This window comes from Clinocottus analis, unplaced genomic scaffold (genome assembly GCF_023055335.1).
Source record: "Clinocottus analis isolate CAN_PGR_092001 unplaced genomic scaffold, fCliAna1.0.p SCAF_13, whole genome shotgun sequence".
Classification (NCBI taxonomy): domain Eukaryota; kingdom Metazoa; phylum Chordata; class Actinopteri; order Perciformes; family Cottidae; genus Clinocottus; species Clinocottus analis.
Genome location: NW_027175854.1, coordinates 3,716,775 through 3,743,651, shown reverse-complemented (window position 1 = coordinate 3,743,651; position 26,877 = coordinate 3,716,775). Strand labels below are relative to the sequence as shown.

General features: G+C 42.4%; 2 protein-coding genes across 4 annotated transcripts; both read right to left on the bottom strand.

The window, feature by feature from the left end:
- Positions 1–824: 824 nt before the first annotated feature.
- On the bottom strand, positions 825–6,633 carry gpat4 (glycerol-3-phosphate acyltransferase 4). 2 transcript variants are annotated; one of them, XM_068573939.1, is made up of 14 exons: positions 6,478–6,633; positions 5,606–5,851; positions 4,774–4,863; positions 4,157–4,226; positions 3,744–4,041; positions 3,544–3,618; positions 3,280–3,369; positions 3,009–3,102; positions 2,767–2,882; positions 2,429–2,484; positions 2,145–2,230; positions 1,931–2,059; positions 1,744–1,823; positions 825–1,299 (listed from the first exon to the last, which is right to left on the bottom strand). In XM_068573939.1, the coding sequence occupies exons 2-14, from the start codon at positions 5,780–5,782 to the stop codon at positions 1,104–1,106; spliced, it is 1,557 nt and encodes a 518-aa protein (XP_068430040.1). In that variant the 5' UTR covers positions 5,783–5,851; positions 6,478–6,633; the 3' UTR covers positions 825–1,103. The 2 variants fall into 2 exon arrangements, with proteins under 2 accessions (XP_068430040.1, XP_068430042.1); XM_068573941.1 differs by lacking the exon at positions 4,774–4,863 and having other exon boundaries at positions 826–1,299.
- A 2,039-nt stretch (positions 6,634–8,672) lies between these two features.
- On the bottom strand, positions 8,673–21,833 carry cabp1b (calcium binding protein 1b). 2 transcript variants are annotated; one of them, XM_068573943.1, is made up of 8 exons: positions 14,532–15,355; positions 11,854–12,021; positions 10,898–10,928; positions 10,656–10,799; positions 10,333–10,442; positions 10,150–10,224; positions 9,940–10,012; positions 8,673–8,992 (listed from the first exon to the last, which is right to left on the bottom strand). In XM_068573943.1, exons 1-8 carry the CDS (start codon positions 14,571–14,573, stop codon positions 8,967–8,969), a joined length of 669 nt encoding a protein of 222 aa, XP_068430044.1. In that variant the 5' UTR covers positions 14,574–15,355; the 3' UTR covers positions 8,673–8,966. The 2 variants fall into 2 exon arrangements, with proteins under 2 accessions (XP_068430044.1, XP_068430043.1); XM_068573942.1 differs by lacking the exons at positions 11,854–12,021; positions 14,532–15,355 and adding an exon at positions 20,858–21,833.
- Positions 21,834–26,877: the final 5,044 nt, after the last annotated feature.

The window sequence follows — 26,877 nt, the reverse complement described above, 5'->3', positions numbered from 1 at the left end:
GACTCTCAAAAGAAAGACTGGACTGAATGAGTGATTTGGGTACTGACTCAAATTGACAGTTTTTAATGGTCACAGTCCCTCAGTTCAATCTTTTTTCTCACTTAAGACATGTTCATGTTCTGTGTAGTCGCAGCTCCATCTATTCTTACTGAACATCTTTCTGATCTAGGTCTGCAAACATGAGACCTCTGTTCTTGTTGTGACATGGAGAGGAAACACAGGATACCTGACAAGCCCGTGACAGGCGATAGGGTTCATACGGTTGGATTCAGGTTCACATGCAGCTCCAGTTTAAATCGTAATCAGCTGGGCAGAAGCAAGGTGTCTGCGTGGATTTCAGATGGATTGAATGCTCTGTGGTTGATACCTATATTTACCTCAATGCATGCTGAGATAAACCCCACAATTTCCATGAGCCTGAGCAGGATAAAGGTATAGAAAAGTATGTATTTATACTAATGCTTTGTATGTGTTGCTCATGCCACATTACACAAGATGGATGTCTGAAGCCTGACTCCTGCTGTTGAAGAAAGGAAACAAAATGCATAATGGGTCAAGTTCCCATGCCTCGCTCCATTTCTCAAACACACCAAAGACAGACTTTCCTAACAACCTGAGACAAATAACATGGAAACCTACATTATTGTGACTTACATTGTGCACCAGGCCCCCCCTGGTGTCCAGCAAAGATTAACGGCAAAAACACATTTAGAGCCTTGAGCCAATTAGCAAAGTGACGCACAAGAGTTGGCGCTGCCACCGTCTGACAGTGACGTAACCTGTTCAAAGAATCTCTGAGATCATTCACAAAGAAGTCAGTGCTTTATTGTGATGTACAAAAAGCTCACCTGGCAGCAAAAAGGAGGCAGGAAAAGTGGGTTCACTAAAGGGCTTTGGTCTGTGAACAATTTGCATGTGCATGTCTCTAAATGTCTGAGCTTCCTGTACTGTAAGTGTAACCATTCTCCGAATTTCACATCATACAAACAATGTGAATAAATATATATTTTACACCACTAAAAACACAAGTATCAAATTATAAAAACACGTTTCTACCACTCAGAGTCTCTCTGTTAAAAGCTCTTCTTTTGTTAATTCATATTTCATACATTTACTGTGTCCTCATTGTCCATTTGTGGAAGCTGGATTCTTTCATCCTCTTCTTGATTTGTATCCTCTGAATGTGTGTTGTCCCTTTCGTCCCCCACCTCCTGCTCACCAACAAGAACTTTACTGTAAAGTTTCTGCTGCTCTTCCTTAAAAGCGTCTTTCACTTTCGCTCGTTTCAGACCTCCGTCCCTGAGAGCACACAGGAAGGAAACAAAAATAGTATCAAACCTGATCTATAAATCTGAAGAAGAGCATTAGATCAAAACTTCACTTGTGGATATGCCAATAAATTGCATTTAAGGAAGCAACTGTTCAGTGTGCAGACCTTTGTTTATGTTTTCTTTGCTGTCTTCTATTGGTCACGCATCTGCCTTCAACAGTATTTAGATGTATGCTACGAGTTGTGTAAATGTTTTATGAAGACTGTTTAAACAAAACAATGAATTCTCCAACATTTGAGGTTTGACAGGCAGAGTTTATGAGAATTAGAGGTCTATGCTATTTATCTTGATGAATGTCTAATATTCACATAACATTAGAGGATGGAGACGCACATACATTGTATTTCTTTTTGCAGATTTTTTAAAAATTCATTCAAAATACATTTGAATAGAAACTTAGCGAATGACTCACCAAATGAGATCCACTAATCCTCCTTGTGCAGCTATGGCTGCTTTCACTCTGTTGGCAAACTGCACCGCATCCTCTCCTTCCTACACAAGGACAATGAAAAAAAAAGAAAAGTACTCCAGTAGAAGTTGCATCACTCATTTTCATAATACAACATATTTCATGGAAAGGTTGAGTTAAAGAGTTTCACCTCTCTGTTCATCGGCGGCAGGTACCAAACGCTGCAGACAATGGCCCAACTGCTCATCATCCTCAGCAGATAACACACCAAGCCAAACTTACTGCTGTTCCAGAAAGCGTCCCCAAACCGAGGATCATACTGCAAGACGGACACAAAGCCACATCACGCGTAGGTAAGAGCAAAACGAGTAGAAAGGAAGAAAAAGACAAAAGAAAGTTCCTACCTTAATGGCAACTGGATAGACTGTGCAGGCAATTTCAAAGATACCTTTTTTAAACATCATCACAGATGTGTTGTTGATGCAAGTACCTGTGGAAGACACGGTGTGGAGCTCTTTAAACAACAGATGCTGCGCTCCGCTCGACAGGTGCACTTATCAGTCTTTCTCTTTTGTATATTAGATTGTGTCTTCACTTGTTGTACTGTATGCAAAGATTGAATGAATAAAAACCCCCACAATATAGGATATGTTATTATTATTATTACTATTAATATCATCATACACACCCTCAGGGAAGATCAGAATGGGCTGCTTTGTTTTGTCAGCAACATGATCGCTCAGCCTATAATGACAAAGAAAGTAATACAATTGTGGATACTCTTCATATCTCTCTCTCTCTCTCTCTCTCTCTCTCTCTCTCTCTCTCTCTCTCTCTCTCTCTCTCTCTCTCTCTCTCTCTCTCTCTTTTAAACCTAATTTAAACCACGTACACTAACTTTATACGAACATATACAGGGATGAACTAAATATTTGATGTACTATATATCAAAACACACTGATCTGAACATCTTAAATGATAAGTGGGACAGACCATAACGCCAACACTGAGAAGATGCATTGTTACCTTTTGGCCACTAGGTGTCTGTCTTTGACTTCTGATCTTTCAAACCAGATGTGAGGAGAGGATTTGGTCATGGCTTGCTGGATCATTCCCATCAACCCTCCATGCACCTGGCCAACCTGAGGGACGAGTTTGGCTCAAAAACAACGCCTCTACACATCTGTAATTTGTCATAATCTGTAATTCTAATGAAGACCGAACACAGACACTCACAAAGACATTGAGAGACACACAAACACTTCTACCATCGAGTAGCGGCCATCATTGGCCAAGATAATGACATCAATAGGCGTTGTGTGATTAGACACACAGATACCGCCAGTCTTTGGTTTGTTCTCTCTGAAATTAAACAAGTATGTTTGAGATACAGACACACAATTTGGTGACGTGTAACTAGACATCATACACACTTGAACCATTATGTTCCTTGAAATGGAAAGATTTGCAAAAAGCTGTGAATTTGAGAATATTACTGTTCTGATAATGAAAATGAATTCAACATTTGATATGTTGTACCTGTTATGATAGGTGATGATTGCTGTGAGAGCTCTCACACAGATGCGGTAACACATCAGATGAACCTTCTCACATAGATAGAACCTTAACCTGGAGACATACAGCATAATCCCACAGTAATTACTGCAGTCCCCTTCGGATGTATACTTCAAGGGCCAAAATACTGAGACAGTCATGACGATTATGATCATTTTTCTAAGCTTGGTACAGGGACGTGACTTCACGTACATGCTTGGACTGTTATGAGAATTAGGTGACACTTACTTTTTATTTGGTAAAAGACCAACCAAAGCAGTGAAGACAAGAAGCAGACTAATACCAGTGGCCGCCAGAGTAACCCTGCAGGAAAAAAAGAACGTATCGCTGGCTCGAGATTGAACCGATTGTTCACACTTTCGCAGCTTTCGCAAGATGAGATGAATCTTACTGCCTCTGCAACGTAACCTGTGTTGTGCTGCTCTGACCTGACAGGCAGCAGGACGCCGTAGCGGATGAGAATTCCCAGGCCCCACAAGACAGTAAGTCTCATACTGAAATGATGGAAGTTGTAGTTGCTTCTAGTCAGCAAGTTCCAGGTCTCAAGTTCCTGGGCCGAAAAGCGCTTCGTCACCTCGTCATCCAAGATGCTCTCCACACCTCTCCGGCAGAAGAAGAAGATGTCCACCATCTCAAACTCCGGTTCTGAAGGCAGACCGCCTGCAGAACCTCGGACCTCCAGGAGCTCTTGCTGCAAGGACGATGGTTGCGCTTTGGCTATGATTCCTACAACGAGAACAAAAGGTAGAAAGACATACATTTGAGTTATTGGTCAAAGTAATACAGGCTCTAATACTGTAAGCGTGAATGACTGATGGATATCGAAATATTACTTGTTTACCATTGCTGTATGGTTTATAGAGTTGCTGATTCTTCTCCTTTGCTTCCTTCTCTATTCGTGAGGTTGCCCACTAAATTTAAAAGAAAAAAAAAGCACTCAGATAACTAGTTCAGAAAACTACATTACTAATTGTGTTGTTTGCAGTAACGTTTACATCCAGCAAAATAAAAGGAACTACTGCTGACGAGCAGTAATGAAGTTGGCAGTAATACACACTGCTGAGTGACAGCTCTGCAACACACAACATATTTTCCTGTTAAGCTTGTAGCTGAAAAACACATTCAACACCATTCTGCTACATTCCACTACTACATACACATGGTCCTATAGCAACCTCAGACTTATTGCATGAAGCTGAGATGATTGACACCAAAGGTTTTCTAGCGTTGCAAGATAGGCTGATTTAGATGTAGATAGCCCACTAAGGCCAGCCAACCAGACATGAAGCTTCCTGTTTTCCCATCTGGGAATACAACCCAGCTGTTCCTTGTAGGAGTTACCCAGAACTAAATTAAGATAGAAGAACAGTGTGGGTGGTACAGATTAAATAACGATACCACATATCATGTCAGTGAGCTAAAATTGTTGTGATGCTGCCATGTCACAGGTGGACTTACCAGCTCTATATTCCTCCCTAAATAAGCTCTTTGGGTTGAAATCAGTCTAGTAGGTCTGATGTTTTTTTTGCTGGACAAAATGCCAGAGACCTGACAAAGCAAAGAGAAATGGAAGGAGGGGATCTTTGGAGCAAAGTCATATTTGGCCGCATAGGTTTAAGATGAACCTGATTGACAGTTACTTCAAACAGACCAGCTCCAAGGGCTTAAACACGGCCTTATCCACAGCCTGGAAGAAATTGGTAAAACAGTCAGCAATTCTGCTCACACAACACGTGTGTCCGTAATTGTCAACTTTTATCGTGATTACCATAATCCTGAGTGTGGAACAACAACAACTACCGCAGCTGTAGGACCACAGGGGCTTAGCTAGTGACTGAAACAATCGTGTGTTCTCTGTACCATACCGCAAACTATTCCAGATAAACTTCATCCCAGGAGTCTAAGCTCCCTACGGTATCTACACTGCCCCAGATGGTAGTCCCATGGCTAAAAGCTTTTTCCTCCCTGGGGTCCGTCCCAAAAGCTGAGTCCCTGAGGAAAGGGAGGCAGTAACGTGGCCTGTACCTCTGTCAGTTTCTCTGAGCTGAGAGAACCCGGGGGTCTCTTCGACAGGGAATGTGTTTTTTTTTTTTTTTACATAAAATGTTAGATTATTGATGCAAAAAGTATTTTGTGGAAGATTTACTAGTATCTCAAAGAGTTCTGATATATTAGCGCACCACGAAAATGTTGTTCGATGTAAAAACCAACAGCATATCACTACAAAGGACTTTGATTTTGTATGCTACTCTTCTAATAATATTGTGCATTCCACAAACATCACGCTCACCTCAAAGATCTTGAGAAGGGTCCTCATGTAGAGTCCACAGACACCAAAAGAGACTCCAAGTACAGTTGGTACAATTATGAAGACAAACAGAAGAGTCAACCAGTATTGGAGACATGTGATGGAGATGCTGAGACACCTGCACAGCAGGTTGTCAACTGGAAATGTAAACCAACTCATGCTGCTGCACACGATGGCGAAACCCAACGCTTTAAGGCAAGTCTTCTGGTTCGTTTGAAGCCTCGGTGTCTGAAGCCCAACCGGAAATGTACAACAGAAGTAAATCATTGAATGCACCAGATAAAGACAGCACAGACACACAGAGTACAAACAATAATCCTCCATGTTTCTTTTTCGACATTGTGATTTGATTCTAAATGACCTTTTGAGCAACATCTCACTTTGCTGGTGGCCAATATCACTGTTTTCTTATAGTAACTTGATGTCCTCTATGAATTCACTGATTGTTTTGTGTCAGCATGCAGAAAAGTTATTGCAGCTTTTCAACAATGAGTCAAAGAGTGTTGTTGTGAATTGACAGCCATCGCCTTAACATAGAAAAACTGGATGTTTTGCAGAAATTAAAAATGACCAACAGATGTCTCGCCCACAGCTTCAGTCCAACTGCTGGCTGGTTTCTGGGACCACAAACTAATAATAATGCTCTCTGTGTAGCCTGAACTCCACTGTAAACCAGCAACAACACTTCGACTCAAACATTGCCATTGATATTAATTCAACATTAACTTACCCTGCCGGTGTTTAGGGTTGTTTTTTTTAAGGAATTGGCGATACGTTTGGCTCGTAACTCGCTAGCTTACGAGGGAGCTGCTCGGTTAAAAATAAAGCCGTGACAGTGTTAGCTTAGCTCTTACCTTCCTAACGCTCGTCGTGTGCCGGATAAGGATTGAGACGACAGACGGTCAGGTAGTTCTCCATCTGGACAGTCCAGGATGAAGTGCATGGCTTTCTGACACGATGCTGGAGTCACAGGTTGTTAGCAGCATGCTAACGCTAACTACTGCAGTAGAGTTGTGTGGACTCGGAGTCGTCATGGCAACAGGTTGTCACTGTGGGACGTCCCGCAAATCACTCCGTCAATACGGTGTTTCATGCGATGACATTAACGTCAACTTTAAATTTAATAATATGAGAAATTATTATTAGCACCATTTAGTACTCGTCAGTAAAGGTTAGAGGTCAGAGGTTAGAGTAGAAGTCGCTGTGTCTTCCTCCCTCGTCTCATATTGCAGAACAATGTCGCACACGGAGATTTAGGCCCAAACATTTCTTTTTTTATGAATCAAGAGTGCGGGTTGCAAAAGTTTCTGGGATCATTTTAATGAAGTAAATCATCTGGATTTAGATTTCATGAGAGAGTGAAGATAGCCTGTGGTGTGTGGTAAAAGCCAAGTAGAAACGTCTGTGTGTTAAACACTACTGAAGGCTTTGCAGTGTGTTTTTAGTAAATGTCAGAATTGTATTTATCCCCACGATATTCACATTTTATGAGCTTCATTCCACATTTCAAGGAATTCTGAATTTTTTTTAAAGCACACTGAGATGTTTGATGGAGCTCATTTGGGCTTTAAAAACATCTCAGACTTGACTCCGTCTCAACTACAGACTTTTCTGGATTTAATGAACTTAATTTTCTACATCAAGCCAAAAATTGCCGTGTGAGCGTCAAGTTGGAAAAAATATTTTCCCCAAAAGGATTAATAAAGTTCTTATTTTCTTTAAAGGATTGGGTTAACGCTGTCTGTCCCCAAATGTCCACGAAGACAAAGACAAGAGCCCCCATAATGTGTCCGTCTGGACTAGATAGTGTCCTCACAACACTGTGCATCCATACAACACACACTATTCAACATGCTTTTGTGCTTAAGTTCCAATAAAAATCTTTATTTTTATATATTCTGCTACAAATTTCAGTTGTTTCTTGCATGCATAGTTTCAAACACTTAAGACAAGTAAAATCACAAAGTAAGATTTCCCTTTAGAAGAATAACTCAACTTTATAGCATGCATAAACCATTTCCATTTATGTAGAGTCAACCAATAATTTAGCTGCCCAAGGAACCAGGAAGGGCATTTTAAGCAGCCATTTTGAAAATATAATCCAATGGGTCATATTTCTAAAATGCACTGCATACACGTACTACACTGAATCAGACTCAAATTATATTTTTGTAAACTTTCTTTGGCTTTTTTCATAAAGCAGCAAATGCTGCTCTTTCACAAATATAGATAATGAAAGTAAAGATATGTTAGGGGCAGTTTATGGAATAGGTTGATTGTTCAATTCATTTTGAGGTATTAAAGTTAAGAGTGTAAAAATTGTACCAAAGTGAAAATCACGTCAGGACTGTTCTGAAGACTCTGGACTCACATAAAGCACATGTATCAAAGCTTTCTGATACAAATAAAAGCATGAAGAGAATCTCTCTTTCATGTTTGAGTTAACGCTCTTTCATGTTTATCACCGATACGTTTGTGAGTAGATGATCTGTCAAACTGAGTAATATTCGGAATGAATAAAACACATTTAAACGGCCTATTGCATTCAAGATTAGCAACTAACTTTAACAAGAGAGCATTTCCAACAGTAACTGTTGATGGTGAAGGAGTCTGACGCGCACTGAAAATTACAATTATCTCACAGTATGATGGGCATAATGTTATTAACGTAAGAAGAACTGAATCAGTGCTACTTTACACATAATTACAGAACAAATATTGGCTTGCTTAAACAAAGTAGTCTTACAAGACATAATAAACCTACAGTAGGGTTGGGATAAAAACAACAGAATGCACAAAACACAAACACAGCTTTGACAGGATCACATGAAATATTTCCATTTTGCCATATATCATTTTTGTGCTTAAGATGCATTCAGCTTAAGAGAGGAATGTGCTATCTTGGTTTCGCTGCTCGTTGAAAATGAATTGTGAACTGCTACAGTTATCAACATAGTGTTTGAGCTAACTAACTCAAACATCCTATTTCCCTTAACCCATTGAGTCAACAACCACATCAGCATTAAAAACGTTATCACTAAAGGAAAATATGCTTTTTTAAAACATACATTGTAAAAGTCAGAAATGCAGCTCTTGGTTTTGTGTATGTTCTGAGAAACAGCAGCAGCATATAATCAACAGTGTTGTTCTTGGCTGTAGACGTCAGCCTTTGTGCTTCAGCATGGCAGTTTCAGGGCTGGGTTGATATGTTTGTGTTTTCTTGTTCATTGACAGTTCAGAAGTTCCAGATCCATCGGTACTCTGTACTGGACTCTCTCCTCGTTCTCCCGCACCAACAGAGAATCCATGTTGTGTTTTAACATGTCGACTCTCTGCCGGGAACTCATCGAGACATCATCCGCACAAACTCTGGGAATTACAGAAAAGGAGTAAAAAACCTGCAATGAAATACATCATGCAGCACAAGTGGGCAAAGCTGCTCCTTAATATATAGAAACATGTTTCCAAATGGACATTTATGATCACTATAAGTGTTGTGCCTTTGGAGGACAATTGTGAGGAAATAAAAAATGTAATTTAATGCTGCAATAGTCTATATTATTATCTGCTCATAGTGACAAAACTACAGTGAATCATCACTCAACTAGTTCCTCTCAACTGATTATAGCATCTTTTAGCTCATTATTTTGGTTTTATCACCGCTCTTATAGCATTATTTTTTCAGCATAATATCTTTAATACCCAATATAAGCTGCGTCACACTAAACAACAGACGAAAGCACATATCTGGTGGACATAGGCCAGCATCCAGCAGCTAAAGCGCCAGATATTTCTCTAAGGAGTTCAATGGAAAGAAAAAACTGAGCTAAAATATGAGTCAATATTGAACAGTACGATACATTTGTCAGGTGTATACAAGCACAACTCAGGTCAAGGTCACAAACTGGGACATTAGAACACTGCCGGGTGCGTTATACAACAAAAGATCAATCTTGCTCAATAAAATGTTGCTTGGACCTTATTGCTGAATGATTGCAAAAATAATGCAGTAGAAACGTGAAATTGTGCTACTGAGAAAAGCAGCCTTTTCTGATATTTTCATCTCTGACAGCTCGTGCATATTCTTCTCTGTGGGTAATCTATGAGGTGCCATAATCCCTGCGTCTGGAGAAAATCTGACAGCAACCTCCTGCCTTCATCCCCTCACCTCACCATCAGCATGGTATTGGAATATCAGCCCACATGTTGGGATTTTACTTTGAAATGCGTTTGTGTGTTTGAGAGAAACAGAATGATAAAAAAAGACATCGAAGCAACAAGGTAAGGTGTAATCACCACTGCTTAGTACTCTTTACCTTCAAAGTCGACGTGTCCGTCTCCGTTGAGGTCGATGTCTCGTAGGATGTCCTCCAGGTCTCTGTGTCCGACCTAAAACAATCCGGTTGTGGGAAAAGGTGTGAACATCCACGGCACAAACTCAAGTAGTAACAGACGAGATTCAGACAGACAACATGATTGATGCGCAGCCACAAACAGGAGGACAGACTCTCCCGGCAGCTTTGTACCTGTTGTCCGAGAAGTTTCTTCATCGCCTCTCGAAGTTCTGCTGTGCTGATCTGGCCGTCACCATTAGTGTCAAACTGAGAATGATGAGAGGAAGAGGGACACATGAAAAATGATTACCCAACACTAGTGAAACATCCTGAAGATTATTGTCGTTTTTTTTTTCTCTCCATGTCTTTCCTCACCTCCTTGAATGCATCCCTCAGCTCCTTCACCCCGATCATGTCTGCCGTTTCAGCCAGAAGTTTTGGCCCCATGAGTTCAACAAAGTCCTCAAAGTCAACATGTCCTCCCACTGTTGGGACAGATTGAGAAGAGGAAGCTGTATTAACCTTCAGGGTATTCTTCTAGACAAAAGATGACAAGATGTATTGCTTTATTTTATTCAGTCTGCTGATGCTGAACCCTAAACAGCTGCAGTGATGACATGTACAACTGCTTCTAAATGTTTGTCAGAGGAATGGGGGGAATGATTAAACGACTTGTACACATACACAGTTGTACTTACAATTCATGTTGATCTGCTGGCTCAGTTCAATTAGCTCCATCTCTGTTGGCATGTAGCCCATCGTTCTCATGCAGTTCCCCAAATCTTTACAGCCGATAAACCCATCTTTGTCTTTATCAAACTCCTTGAATGCCTCACGCAACTCTGAAAGCGAGGAAGACAGTGTTTGACTCGTATAGAAATGTGGAAATGATTTGGAAAAACAAAATACAGTGTTTTGCTGTCCCTGAAATGTGCCATACCATCCATTTCTTCTGGCCTCAACTCTCGGTCCTGTGAAGGATCACAGTGCAAGGTTAGGATCCAAACACTGCTGCTATTTTCAGAATGATGCCATTACGCAGCATTCCTTACACAGTAGGATGCTGTGCAAAAATAAGTAACTGCAGGTATGTGCAGCAGAGTGCCAAGAGTCAGCATGTTTCCTTCCAGTCCGAGAGGAAGAGCTCATCAGTGAGATCACCTGCTGGAGAAAGCATGCAGACGCTTTGCACTCTTACGACACCCTGTTTAAAAATAATTGGATAGAAGTGTAGGAGCAGAAACAGGATACAATACAGTGTGGAGATGCAGAGACGATGGAAAGCAACAGTTGCTTTAATTTGAGGTCCAATGAGTAACATGACCCAATCTCGACCCCCGACATTCATTGCGAGCAGCCATGTGAGAGCTTGTCATGGGAGCAGTCAGTAAAACAGCGGTCCTCTACAATGAGCTTTTCAACATCCCTGTTTTCTTTAATAACAAGACCTTAACGCATGTTGTTGTCACTGCTGGAATTAGACGAAGAGAGAAAATTGTAATGTAAGATGCATTTCTGCCATCACATAACCCGGCGTTAGTAATCCATCCTGATACAAAAATCCACCAATGTGTGAGTAATCCAGCCGCATGCATAACTGTAGACATAGACACACACACACACACACACACACACACACACACACACACACACACACACACACACACACACACAGCCTTGCATTCAGCATTCTTCCTATCAAGAGGACAGATTTCACATTCTAAAACCACCGTCTTCTCATTTCCACTGCGTTTATTTACATGCTGTAAGTGCTGACGCTACAGTGAGAGGTGATTACTACACTCATTCATCTCATCTTTCTGTTATTGTGCATGTACTGTGTTGTGCGCTAATCTCTCGGCATGCATGCACATGATATTGTCTGGACTTACGTACAGCCTGCCGGCTCTCAGCGAAGCCCTTGCGTAGAAAGATGCACGCAGGCCCCAGTACGTTGTGCATAGTGGCTCCGTTCTGGGCCATGGCCACTAGAGGCTCAAGGTAGTTCCCCCCAGATCCCCCCTCCTCAGAGGAGTGCACTGCTTTGTAGTTCTTCTTTTGGTCCTGGGGCAGCATCCGAGGCGGGGGGCCAGACATGGGAGCAGGGGCAAAGACAGGGGGAGAGACTGTGACTCAGACTGTGGCATCATGGAGTCAACAAGGAGCCAACAAGGAGGGGGGATGAAGGGGGTGACAGACATATGTCTGTCGACCGAGAGTCATGCGGTCATAGAGAGGTGCAGAGTCAAGTCAGTCATAGAGAAGCACCTCAGTCAGTGGAAAGAGGTTGTAATTTCATGACAAGAGCAACTGATGCCAACCATAATTTTGCCCAGCAGGTCACAATCCTGCGCTGGGACGCAGAGGACATAACGTATTATATAGATAATAACAATGCATCGCAAAAAATACGATGTCCCACTCCACAGACAGCCTCACAAAACAACTCTTTAATCTTCACCTGCATATTTTGGGCCAACCTTGTGATTAAAGTTACAGCCACACTCGCAGTTATGATACAAAAACAAAATGTACCAACGTCAGTGCTGAGATCGGGGAAAACAGCAACATCACAAGAAAGTCGGACGAGGCAAGAAACACATCATAGAGGTTTAAAAGAAATCCCCAGTTTAACCATTTCAAGTGCACTCACTTTGGGTTTAATCTGCAAATGAAGTGGTTTAATGATCTGATTGCTCATTGTTTCTTGCCTCATTTTACCCATCTCAACCCTGACTGGAGATTATAATAATATTATCATAACTGATAGAAATGATGGCCAGAATTACAAAATAAGACCAACGCTGTAATAAACTGGAATATTGCTCTAATGCCCAATTTGTCATTGGTAAGAAACAACAGAGTCCACACGAGTACACATGTAACTGACAGCATTATGATTCTATATAACGATACAGCATAAATGTGCAGCGTCTGGAGGTAGAATAACCAAAGAATTGATGAAACAGTGTATTTGTAACATGACTGGGATAGTTATTTTAATCTTTTCAAAAAAGCTCAGCCAGTCATTTCAGTATAATCGCCCATTAGCCGACTTACCAGAGGGCAGAAAGTGTTCTCCCAATTACAGAGAAAGCTACAGGTTCATTAAAAACGGGCAATCACTGCTCGCCAGTGGACAAAACAAGCCTCTCTCACTAAAGACCAACCATTGCTCTGGCTAATAGTTGAATTACAGAGAGCAGCTGCCTGATGTCGCACTATCTACGTCAGCAGCAACATCTTTTCCTGCTTATAAGATATCAAAATGACGGTCAAGTCCAACTAAAAGCGAGTGGACTCACTGTCACAGCCAATTACAGAGGGACCATTTTTGCTGATGCTTTAAATCTCACACGTACGCTACCCGCCTACAAATGCTTTTACAGTGGCCATACGACATGAATGTGCGAGCATATACATGCAAATAAGCAATGTAAACTACTCTACAAATGACCTTCAGACTCCATCTGCTACCACGCCAGTCTTAATGCCAGTTCATGCATTGCTATCCCCACCACAGGAACGGATGCCCACTGGGTAATCTGAGCAAGTGATGCATGGAGCTCGGCTGTCTGTGGGTATAACGTGCCAGAAAAGTACTATGAAGCCACGCGCTTGCAGTTATATAACCAAAAGAAGAAGAAAAAAAGAAAAACTTCTCGACCACTCCAACCTATTTAGCACAGATGGCATCAACAGTTGCTTGTCATATTCGTGCTTTCTCAAGGATGTGCAGCTGCGGATCTTAGGAAAACCTATTTGTGGGAGCGTCTGCCTTCTACACTGAGAGTGTATTCAAGTGTACGCCGATACGATGAGGACAGCTGATGCAAGAGATGTATTGTTCAGGCGAAGGTCATCTTCTTGAAAATGGTTCTGAATGTTTTTCCCTCATTCTTCAATTGCACACTTGTGTTGTCATCTTCTAAAAGCTTCAATACATCTGAGTTAGTAGAATCCGGCATACTTAAAAGAGCACACTTGTTTGTAACATAGTCACTGACGGGTCACATCCCGCAGGTGCAGGTTCAACAGTTTAGAAATCTTCCGCTGTCTGGTATCTCTGTGCAAATTGACCCGACTCTAATCTTTGGCGACATGATCCAAATTCAACAACTTCACCTCAGCCAACAGGTTTGAGCAAAAGCAGCACCAACCAGCTCCTCTGACTTTTGTCTAAAAGGCTAAAATGGTTTTCTAAGGAATGCAGACGTGCACTAATGGGCACAGAGGGAACTTGTATACAACACAAAAAAAACATATTATAAAATGCAATCATTATTAGCGCTGCCCTAAACATGCACAATTAGTTTTCCACAAAGTCCTAGTCAGTAATAAAAACTGTAAATTCCTAAAATTGTCTGAAGCTGCAGCATGAGACATGGAAGAATAATGAAAAACTCTTTCATTATTCTTCCATGTGCTTGGACTCAACAACACAAAACACATGGACACCCGGTCAGACAGTACAGAGTTCAGTCAAATATCTTTCGGTCAGGTCGGGGACACACCGTGAGACACACATGCACCAGCCGGGGGATTCAAGGAGACCACGGCACAGCGGACCTTACCTTCTTGGTGAAAATTTTAAGCGACTTTACAGAGTTGCCCATTGCAAAGAAAAATCCTTCTTGTTTTATGTCTTTTCTCTACCCGTGTCTGTGTTAGTGTGGCTGTATGTAAGTGTATGCATGTGTGTGTGCATATGTTTCCAGGCATGCATGGGAATAGGAGTGATTAGAAAGGGAAAGAGAGTTCAGTGGGTCATCGACTAATACAAGAGGACATTTGGAAAAAGGCAGGGAGAAGAGCACAGGTATCATAGGGGGTAGAGGAGGTAGGAGGGAGAGGACGGAGGAGTGCACCGGGAGGACCTACAGGCAAAGACGCCGGAAGGGACGAGGGGAGGGACACTGAAACAAACGAGGGAATATGTAAACAAGGACAAAGGACAGATCAGAACAAAACAAAAACAAGCGAGGGGGAGGAAGCATGCATGTGATCAGAGTGAGATGCAAGCGCCAGGAGTAGAAAAAGCAAGATTGCTTATTCATGCCATCCTCTCTCCTACAGTGTCTTTCCTCCCTCCCTTCTACCCTCTCTCTCCCTCCCCTCTACCGTCTCTCTCTCTCCCTCTCTCTCTCTCTCCATCTCTTTCTCGGTTCGTCGGTCTGTCTCTTGCCCTTTTTTCACCCTCACTCTCTCCAATTCTTTCGCTCACTCCAGTTTCAATCCATCAATGCGAATGTGACGGAAGAAGCTCGTCCGGACAAGCACATCACCTTCCCCTGAGCGAGACACTGGATACTCTAATCCAAACATGCACGCACACACACACACACGCACGCACGCACACATATTCTCGATTAAACACACACGGATGTGGGGCTGTGGAGCTAAAAATATCCCACACGCTCTCTATTCACCCCCTACTCTCCCACATTTCTAACCACTCATCCCCCAGCATCCATCCCCCTCTCTCTATATCACACACACACACACACACACACACACTCACGCGCGCACGTGGTAAAGCATCACAATGTTGTCTTAAGCTTGAAGGACAGATCAAAGCCAAAATGTGCAAGAAATCACACATGGATTGTGTATCGCCAAGGATGCAAACCAACACGTGAAAATGCCAACACACACACACACACACAGTCAGGCAAAGAAATGCTCTCTCTCAGCTTCTCTCATCCACACACACACACACACACAAACACACACACACACACACACACACACACACACACACACACACACACACACACGCACACACACACACATATTGTAAAGTATACTGAGAAAGTGAGTGATGAGCTAAAGATCAAACACCTCTGACACTAGCAGGGAGCAGTAAATGGTAAATGGACTTGTATTTGTATCGGGCCTGTCTCGTCTTCCGGCCGCTAAAAGCGTTTTACATGACGCTTGTCAGCATTCACCCATTCACACACAATCATACACTGATTGCAGGAGCTGGCCACCTGCCCAGGAGGACTAAACCTAACACAATCACGCCTATTTGTATGCTGGTGGCACAGGCATTGGGAGCAATTTGGAGTTAAGTGTCTTGCTCAAGGACACATCGACATGGACTGGAGGACCTTGTCCCCCCTTTCAAAATGTAACAATGTCAAGAAAATGATCGTACTTTATATATTTATATATACCAAAATGGTATGTAAAAAAACAAACAAATTTACCAATGTATGTTAATGCATTAGTAACCATAATGATACAACAATCTACAATAAGCTATCGTATACCATGAGGAATTTTACTTGAAATGATAGGATAAGAAATATAACTCCATTGAGAGTGACAATGCTCTATAGGTTGAATCATATTGTCCATGTAGGTTTCTGCGTCACACTCGTAAGTTGCAGTGAAACACCAGACCAACTTTCTCCCTCCAGGAGTGAATGTGAAAACATCCTGCGAGCTTCAAACTCTGCACAGTGAAGGTCAAACATCCAAGAGAACAAGTAACAATAATCAAAACACATTTTTAGAGCGGGGCAGTTCTTTCCCGGTCTGAGTGCTTCTTCCGCCATCGTCTAAAACTACAAACTGCAACACGCAGTATAAAAGCCTCATTTTGGGATTTTACCAGCAGTATTTACTCCTGGGGTAACTTTAACGGATGCTATGTACGAACAAACATCTTTAGTTCCCTCTCCCGTTCGACCTTGACTATTCTCTGCTATTTAAATGAACACATTCACGCCGAAGTCGCTTCAGATCTCTCTCCCATTCAATATCTCTGCGCCTCCTCTGTGTTGTTTTGCGGATGATTCACCCAGCCTCTCACCGGAGGCTCATTGTGAACTTCAGAACACATCAGACGTCAGACACAGGAGCCGTCAGCTCTCATAATGTCAGGCCATAGTGTGCACGGGCATGAGATCCATATCTCCCCTCTCTCTCCACTGTATCCTCCTCACACACACTTTACTTTGCATAACTACTTTGACACTACAAACCGACAGCATTTCACGAGCGTCGCAGGAGAAAATTCATATGTGAGCGAAATCTGGAATCACGGGCAGATTCAATGAGGTCTTTGAAAAAGATGCAATGCAAATGAATGTAAATGCATGTACTAGAAAGAAGGCTCATTTCAAAAAGAAATATAACTAAATAATAACAGCTTTTGCTTCTCACTGAGGATCTTGAAGTCACATATAATCCTGTTTCATCCACCACTGTGCTAAATGAGCTGAGAGATGGAGGACGGGTAAGGAAAGCGCTCATGCGTTCATCATCAACTTGACAATTGTTCTTTTGCTATTTTAAATTTTTTTGATTTTATCTGCAAGGTCAAATGGCGTGTAACCATTTCCCAGTCAAACCGATCTTTTCCCTGAAGCTACTGCGTTTCCTTCAGAGTCTATTCTCCTACAAAGACAAAAAGATAAAGAGCGTGCCCGTGAGATTTTTATTGTGTGTGTGTGTGTGTGTGTATTCTTCAACGTCTAAGCAGTGAGAAAACACACATTTGCGTCATCCTCTTGTGCTGAGACGTCAACGTTTTATTCTCCAGTTGATTACTGCACGAGAATGGCTCAAACCATCCGTTTTCATGAGGATTATTCTACTATTTCATTGTAAATATAGATAGTTATTCATGTCGAATTGGCCTAGTCAAGTGTCTATTTATTCCGTCATCAGGGGAAAATATTGACATGTCAAATATAGTCAATTAAACCTGTGTTGTTCCTCCACTGACTCATTTATCCCGTCCTCTGTCTCATTCTCTGTCTCTCACTGCTTTTCCCTTTCAGCCGCAGGTCTCCATGAATATGTAGCATCTTCATGCACACGCATGTGCTCAGCCTTGCAGCCCGTGCCGTTGTGCGCGCGGGCTTTTACATTTCACTGCCTAATCCTCGTCTCAAAAGGGATTTAACCAAAGAGTGAGTTTTCTACCTCCTTCTTTGCCAGCATGGATATAAAAATATCTTCTGTGTCTAAAAATAGCCTACTCTAGACATGCTGGAGGCATATGCTGTGGTGAAAATGATCATCTCTTTTTCCTCTTATTTCCACCCAGCTCTTCATCCTCATTCCACTCATTTTGTCTTTCCTTGTCAAGCGTGCCTCCTCTCTCTTTTCACAGACGTCATCAAGGTCAGTGTGACCCTGACAGAGGAAGACGGATTTTGTGAGGGCAAAGACAAAAGAGAAAGGGGACCGACAGACAGGAAACGTCAGTGGGTGTGAATGCAAGATGAGTAACAGGAAAACCAGGCGAGGAAGTGAAAGGCTAATCTGTGTTTTAAGACCTTTCCTCACATTGTCTCCAGAGCTGTCAGGTGGGAGCAGGGAAGTGAGAGTTGATGAGAGTTTGTCTTATATAACAATCATCAGGTCCGCCAGCGCTTTCTCCTGATTTATCCAATTGCCTCGGTTCCTTCTCTTTCTTTCCCTGCCCGATCACTTCTCCTGTCTCACTGATGTGACACACAGTGGACGGTTAATCCCTCTCACTCACACACTCTTTGGATTCAGACCTATTAGAGCAAGCGGTACTTGCTCCCTCTGCTGGTTAATGCACACATTTGTTCATTTAAATTTAATTTGAAAAGAAATCCATCTCCTCCATAATACATCCCTCAGCATAGACCTCTTTCAGCAACAGGGCTGTGCCACAAATCCAGATTCCCAACAAGGTCACTGAAGGTCACACAGGCTGAGCGATGTGGGGGTTGTTAGACTCTCCTAAAATAGAAACTGAACGACACCAGGGACAAAAAAAAACACATTCAAGCTGTCCTTGGTCAAGGTGTCTGCTGTAACCTGGATTGATTGTGCAGACACAATGAGAGGTTTGTTCCCTCTGGTGCATGTCTGTTTTAAATATTTGAACATTAAAAAGTTTCTTTATCTAATAGATACCACAACCAAATATGAAGCTGCAAAACACATTAAAGCAGCTAACGTGTGTGCCGACTCTAACCCGCACACTAGCCTTTTTTTTTACAATGATGATTCATTGAATATGAAATTTGAATATTCAAAAGGTAGCATTGAGAGACATGATGGAGATCTGCTCTTTTCTTCACAAGTAGTTTCTCATTTGAATATTTCTACCAAGACAAACAAAAAAAAACATTCAGCCCGCCTCCAGGATCTCAAAATCAGGTCTCCATGGGCTATTTTTAGATTTTCTTTTCACGGGCAACGAATTAGTTTTGTTCAGGGTTGTATTCAGATCTAGATGTTATGTAAGAAAACATGACATTTCTAGTGTGTATATCTTCCTTTGTTTTATGCATCGCTCTGCCACATCTACAAGGAGCATCAAAGACATGTAATCATGTAAAATGGAACCGCTCGGGTAAGACGCTGAGCCGGTGCAATGTAGAAACATTTTGTCTTCATTCTCACGCGCTCGTCTGATGTGCACAACTAAGTATTAACTCACTTCACCATGACCATGATGATTTATGCACAAAATATGCACTGATCATCGCTGAGTTAACTCAACTTTTTTGATGCGATGTTTCCAATTTGAGTGGATGGTTCATCCTGTTATTTGTTTCATTTACAGATCAAATTTCACTCACCAACAATCACTCAGGGGCTCAGATCGGCAGTTGCGTTTGCCAACATAACTACTCAAAATGTACAATAAGAAAACGAAATCAGGTGGAAAACGACAAAACATCTGCATCCACTCCTGAGCAGCTCTGGAGACCTTGTGTAGCACACCGCTAGATGTCGGCTCACTGGAACTCCCGAGACTGATTGAAGCACTGGCCTGGATTGAAAGCAGTTATTTCTGGAACACATTAGCGTTTTGGGAGGTAATTGTCTCCTCTCGAGCTTTTTTTATTTTAATCATCAACGCAGAGGGAAGGATTTCAACGGAACAAGGAAAAAAGATGGGAGGGAATAGACGGCCTGCGACTGCACGGCGTGGTGGAGTCAAGGGAAACAACTGATGTATTAGTAAACAGGCGATGCAGGGAAGAACCTTTATTTTCTGTCGACCCTCTCACCAGGGTCTCGCAGTATATCAATGGTGTATGTGTATCCGTGCGTGTGTGTGTGTGTGCGTGTGTGTGACAAGCTCTCATCATTGAAAAGTGTTTTCCACTCAGGAGAAAGTTGATCCCCTTGCTGTTGCTCAGGTGACAGGCACATGAAAGCGTCTGTATTCATATCGGGATGCTTGACAGCCCTTCCTCTCCTCCGTCATGAAACTGATGGATTCCAGATTTGGCCTGAATGCATGCATCCATTTTTAATCTGCTCAACTGTTGACAGGAGGTCCAGTCACCCATGGCGTCCAGCTTCACCTCCCATGTACCTCCACCTGCTGTCACTAATCAGCTCTGCAGATCATGCATTGTTAATGAGCATCCACGTCTACAGTAAAGTCGAGGAGTAGATTATCAAAACTTTTACTTTCCTCACAATACGGACAAGCAAGTAAAACACATTAATATATATTGTTTCTTTCACACTGAGATTAGAACTGGATTATTTGTCTTATCATTTGGATATTCTTGACTTTATGAATTAGCTTTTATTTTCAGTTGCTATGACTCTAATTGCACCCGGAGGGGGATGTCACTTTGTATTGTCTCTTTCAAATGTTCTTGTGTTGAGTAAAAGCTCTGCTAAAACCTTCGTATAGTGACATATAAATCTTACTTGACCAAAAAAAAACATGCATTTAAAACGATATGTATATTATTTCCGGTTTTGAGTCTAGATTCTTCAAGATAATGTATTCACCAGAATGCCCTTTACAGTGTCTTCCAGCATCAGAGAGCACTATAAGACACTATAGTAACAAAGTTTTCTGTTTTTTTTTGTGTGTTTTTTACACACGTATATTATCCGTTTGGAAAAGTTGAATTCCCTCTCCATGCCCTCTTACCTGCCCAAAGACTGACTTCACTATGGGATGGAGACTGGAGTCCTGCTCCGACGCGGGAGCGCTCCGTCGCTTGGACGTGCGGCTGTTTGCGGACTTGAGAGGTGCGCCGGTCGCGGGCGGGTCCGAGCTGAGGCTCGAGGACGACCCGGTGATGACTCTCTCCCTGGGCTCGAAGAAGAAAGCCGCGTCGTCCGGCTGTTTTGGATACGAGGGAGTTGGAGAGGTCTTCCTGTTCTGCGGGGCGCCGCCCTGGTGATGCGCTGCGGGAGGCAGCGGCTCGCCCCGAGGGGAGTCGCGGTGATGATGGGAGTGTTTGGACCTGGAGGACTTGCTGCGCTCTTTCTGATGCAGACTCGTCCGCTGTCTCGCTTCCTCCTGAGAGTAGCCATCATCCAGCAGGCTCGCCTGTCGGTACTGAGAGTGGCTCTTCTGCCCGCGGTGATCGCCTACACTTCGGGAGTTGGCGTGTCTTGGTTGGCAGAGCGGTCTCCGCGCGCTCGTCTCGCAGTCCTCCGTCCAGCCGGCGTGGTCGCTGCCTCCACCGTCGGCGGGATGATGCGGAGCCCGGTGCTTCTGGTGGTCGCGTGGAGCGCTACTCGGGTGCGCGGACCTGCGGTTGAGCCCCGAGGATCTCAGCAGAGAAGTCGTGGACTCGCTTTTGGGCAGGTTGGAGCTCATCGTTCGCTTCCTCGCGCTCGGCAGGAGAAGTGACGCTGCTGCAGGCTGCAGGTCGACTCTGGGGAAAGAAGGCAGTCCTCCGCCACGTGCAAGGTGTTCAACACCAGCCAGTTGGAGCACTCTCTAATCCGCATGCACACGCGGTCGCGACCACCACTGCACTGTCCACGATGGGGCGGGGGGACGAAGTTGAAGCAGCGGCACCTGGTCGGGCATCGGCAGTGAATGTGGATGTGAAGTGCAGCCTGATGGCCGTGAGTGTGACGCGTCACAGGGAGCTCCGCTAACTTTGGATGACAGCATGTGTTGCTGCCGCATATGTCCTCGCGCAAAGTTAATTACGACTCACGTCACTGCAGATCATTTCCCGCATAATGAGCTGCTTGATATTCACTTCCTACAGGAAGCACTGTTTGAGCCTTTCTGTTAGTTATTATGCTTTTTTGTTTTTGTTTCTTTCTTTAAAGACACATCATTTACCAATAAATGCATCATGATGGACATCGACAGATTCACTCAAACCTGTGACACGTGTGTTTCTCAGGCACGTCAGAAAGAAGCATTGGGTCCTCTTTGAAGTGTAACTAAACACAATTTTGACATTATGGGCCAATGCAGGATGGACTCACAACAGCAAACAAGGATTAAAAGGACGATGACAAAGTCAAATTTGTGTGCACTTCAGCAGTTAGTGGGTCTCTTGATCTATAAATAGTAACACAAGCTTTATGCAATTAACACTGAGGCCCTATTTGTTCATTAGTCAGCATCGGGATGAACAAACAAGTGAAATGTGATACACACAACAAATCTAGAGTAGACACTCTCCAGTAAATCAAACATGCATATTTTAGATTCAGCAACATGTTGACAGCACTTTTGTATCAAAGGTAGAAGACAAATAAATACAAAAAAAGCTACCAGCTCATTTAATGTCTTTTACAGACGCACTCTCAAGAGTCTTCTAATCATCTTCCCAAATATCTTTCTATAAAAGGCCAATCTTCAATTATTAAAGTTCCTATCTCATGAATTTTGACTCATTTTCTAAAAATTGCTTCATCCTTTTTAAAAAAAAATTTGATATCTTTTTTATTGTTGACAATGTGAATAGTGTTTCACTTAGTTTAGCTTCCATTGCTATTTTCATTCAAGTTATTTTATTGAAACTAATTGTAAATGTGCTTTCACCCATGAAAACAACATAGTTGCTTTGTCTGTGTAAAAACAATGTCAAGGTGTGAACATACTCAAAATAGTAACAGCAAAGTTCAAAAGGGAAAGAAAACCACTGAAAATAACAGCAGGACAATCTTTCCGTCTCATCCCATCTGCACACCTACGGACATAATTCTCACAGCAGCTGTCCGGGGATGCAGGGCAAAAGTGCGTAACGATGTCACTACATGGAGCTAATTAGACACTCAGGCTCTCACGAACTGTGTTTCGCAGCGAAAGCTGAGAAATGAACAGATTTTTGCCCTCCTCTCTCTGGGGAATTTTTGTTCTCTGACATCTGTGTCTCTGTCTCCTCTGCTGCAGGGAGAGGAGAAGCATCTTCACTCCGCATGCTCATCCTCCCCCCTCTTCGACATCGGCCTGCTTTAACTCCTCGATACCTTTTCATCCTCCGAGCATCTCATCCAGTGCTGCTGAGCCACTGCTCCTCTGCTATCCGGTGTAACCACATCAGTTAAACTCATACTCATCCTCTTCTGTTGCTCTTCTGAAGGTTTCTCCATTTTTTCCTGTTTTTCGGGGGGAGTTTTCCCTGAGCCCTTGTGAGGTCCTGGGACAGAGTTGTCAGATTGTCCGAGGAATTAGTAATTTGTGATTCTGGGGTGTACAAAATGAGTTTAATTTAATGTAATCTTTTATGATCATGCATTTAAAAAGTAAAGTCTTGATCTTAACTTTGAAACTGTTTTTTGTTTTTTTAGAACATGTCATTTCTAAAAGATGTGTGAATCTTATATCTTTCATAAAAAAACGTTTAAATATCTTGCAAATTTGCCACACCTGCCCCTCCCGCTCTCGCTCGCTCTCCCCTGCTGTAGACATTGGGCTGCAGAAAGGGACGTGTACGCCTCAGGGTGCAGTATGGCCCATTTCATGTCCGCAGAGACCGGGAGAGTAAAACAACAGGAAATTGTTGTGTAGTATTAACACCTATTGAGAAAATCTGAAAATATGAAGCTGTTTTTGGGGGGAAAGCCACTTTCTATTTTTGAATCTAACCCCGACATCACCCGCTCCAACTCTCAAGGGTCAGATGGCCAAACTAACTTTCATGGCAGGAGTTGTAATGCACAGCTGCTGCTCACAGACAGCACATTTACTGCAATTTTTCATATTTTGTGAAGAAGCTTTGAAACCTTTTGCAAACCAATTGAAAGATAGTCAAGGATAATAAAAAAAAGCAAACAAATGTATTAACTTTTTAAGATAATTATTGTATTTTATTTTTTTGCTGACTGTCTCTGATCAACCTCGTCCCCTGTTGAAGTTTAATATTACTGACAGATTAATCAGCCAGGTGAATTATTAACAGCAAAGCAGCTTGGGGCCTACGAGGTGAAGAAAGAGCTCCCTCATCTGAAGCATCACAACATTTTGCCAACTCATCTAATGAGCACTTTCTGTAGGATACAATATCAACATCACAATCAGGATTACATGGAACCAGCACGGACCGAGAAGCTGATACGTCGACAAAGTTCAGACTCAAGCCGCGTTGTCATCAACGGACGGATGCGATAATTACCTTAACAGATAACACAACCAATAATCAAATATTGATTCCCGAGCACAGTCAATTCCTCTAGTTTAAATTTATATGATCACGTCTCCTGGGTTCCAAAATTGCGGGACCACCAAATTTGTTATGTATATCAGACAAAATCATAATATTTAAACAAGTTTCCATAAAACTTGTAACATAATCTGCCCAATTATTGTGGAAAATAGAGTTCAATAGCAGGACAGATAACATTCTGATGTACAAATTGTCATTATTTTGAGCTGTAAGCCATGACAGACACATATCTTATAGTTTTACATAAACATTTTAAAAGGCAGAGGTCAGAGTTCTCAGGTAGTTCTCTTGGTTGTGCAGATAATAATATATTTTATTGTTCCTCATGTACTCCTCTGGTTTCATGTTAACATTGTCGACAACACCTGACTCCATTCTAGTGAGGCCCATAGCCAGTAAACATCATCATCATCATCATTTAAACATAAAGGTACAATTTCTTTTGGAAATGTATCTGGTCGCAGAGTTGAAATGTTAAATGTGTTGTTGCCAAATTGATTAAAGTAATTCAAATGATCAGAAACTAGAAAGACTAAAAACTGTCAAAACAAAGCGTCCATTTTCTTGAAATGACTTTGGGTGAGTGGGTATAAGGACATTATGACGTGTTCAAGGGCTTATTTCCAACCAGCCACAGCTGTAGGAGGGATGTGTTAATTCCTTTTTAGCTTAAACTGCTTAATTTCTGCCCACTCCAATAATGGTTTCATCACAGTAAATGGAGGACTGGTGCCAGTTCAATCATTGTTACTGTTACAAGACACAGCAGGTATGTTTCCCATTGAATGGGTGGGAAATAAAGCCTGCTGCAACTTACAAGTGAACAAATACAGCAAATGCAGCTCCGATTCAAAGCACAACAGTTATCTTTCTGGAGAATTCTTGGACATTATCATATTTATAACAAGACAAGCATAGATGATGTTGTCCTGATGTATTGTCATTTGCAGACGTTGCCTTACTTCTTTGGTAAAGAGTAACAAAAGGTGGAGTGAAAGCAGGAATCGGCATTAACATTTCGTGCATACAATTGTTTGTAAGTGTGTGTTTAATAGTCTGTGTTTTAAGAATGTACTGCAACAACACCGTTGCATAAGTTTACAGCAGTGAAGTGACTGGAGGATATTTTTGGAATCATGCATTATCTATGAATTCAGTGTGTAATCCAAATGATCTTGCATGCACTCATCCATCTTTACACAGCAGCCCTGTTTCATTTCACGCTGTCTTTTGGTTTTTCAGAGGTGACTCACCCAGAAGAGTATTGTTTATGCCTCACAGACAAAACATATGTTGGTCACTCATCTGTCCATCAGTCTCCAAATGCATTGCAATGCCTGTTAGCGTTTATATAATCCAAACTACCCGTTAACAAACCAGACAAGTGACTGTCAGGGATCGTGAATCCTTTACTATTGATATAGGAACACAACAACCTATGCTAGTATGGTATCATCGCACAATGTGCTCCTGTGCTTTTCAACTGCACATATCCATCATGACAGGTTGTCCTGTAATTCATTGACAGTAATTGGCTTCTTAATTTAATATAAACTAAATGATCCATTCATTGTGATCATAATGCAGCCAAGTGAGAATTCACTCTTTAAAGATTAAAAAAGGCTAACACGCCCACTGACCCCAAAACACCCGCTTGAAGGACAGCGTGCCCTGCCAAGCGAGACACCATCTAACCAAACCATCTCCAGCAGCCACCTCACATTGACAATCAACAAAGCATACACTTACGTCTTGCCCCGTTGACTAACCACATGCAGCAACATGATCCAACACAATCCACCAAACAGTCCAGGCAAGACTCTCCTCTATAAGCTACTAGCAGCAGCACATTGTACAAGTTAACGTTCTACGTTCTGGACTCATCTGTCTTTGCTTGAGTCACCTTTTATTTTTGAATTTAAAACGTTTTAACCCCCATCCATTCACTGGAAGTGGCTGCAGTGTCGGACATGTTGTTCTCTGCCTGCCTTTGGCTCCGCCCACTCATACCCAGTTAACTGAGAGTAAAACCCCTCCAGCCAGCCTCTACTGGGCCACGCTCCTCCGCCTCTGCTGCCAACTCTTTAAACTGCATCACAGCTTTTCCCTTTCAATCACTTGTATTGCATCCTCCCATAGTGTTGCAAAATACACAACACGCAGTGTTTCTCACCGTTACCCAAGATTTACTGTGCATTCCAATACGCATACTAACATATTGACTATGCCAGATTTCTTTTCCCCGCATGTTGCAATGCAGAATGCCTCACTGCATCTGGTTACATCCTGAAGTCAACTTCCACATGTTTACTCAACGGCTGCTGCATCACATCAGACCGACTTGTTTATCATCGTTTACACACTTTCCCCAACTCATCACACTGTCCTGCTCTGCCTGAGAGACTGCTCTTGCACATCCAGAAGCCTCTTCTTGCCTCTGAATGTCCTCTCCAACCCGGCTGTGCTGTTCTCAGTCCAAACTCCCTATACTAATGTTGTACCTGCAATATCCCCACGTCAAGCCTGA

What these genes read in the sequence shown, in the direction of transcription:
- gpat4 (XM_068573939.1), bottom strand. Translation starts at nt 5,782, where the DNA reads ATGAGTTGGTTTACATTTCCAGTTGACAACCTGCTGTGCAGGTGTCTC. An exon ending in GGCGTCCTGCTGCCTGTCAG is followed by an intron (nt 3,619 to 3,743) that starts GTCAGAGCAGCA and finishes TTTTTCCTGCAG; the next exon opens with GGTTACTCTGGCGGCCACTG. An exon ending in AGACACCTAGTGGCCAAAAG is followed by an intron (nt 2,485 to 2,766) that starts GTAACAATGCAT and finishes TTGTCATTATAG; the next exon opens with GCTGAGCGATCATGTTGCTG.
- cabp1b (XM_068573942.1), bottom strand. Translation starts at nt 21,535, where the DNA reads ATGAGCTCCAACCTGCCCAAAAGCGAGTCCACGACTTCTCTGCTGAGA. An exon ending in GAGGCCAGAAGAAATGGATG is followed by an intron (nt 10,800 to 10,897) that starts GTATGGCACATT and finishes CCTCGCTTTCAG; the next exon opens with AGTTGCGTGAGGCATTCAAG. An exon ending in CCAGCAGATCAACATGAATT is followed by an intron (nt 10,443 to 10,655) that starts GTAAGTACAACT and finishes CTGTCCCAACAG; the next exon opens with TGGGAGGACATGTTGACTTT.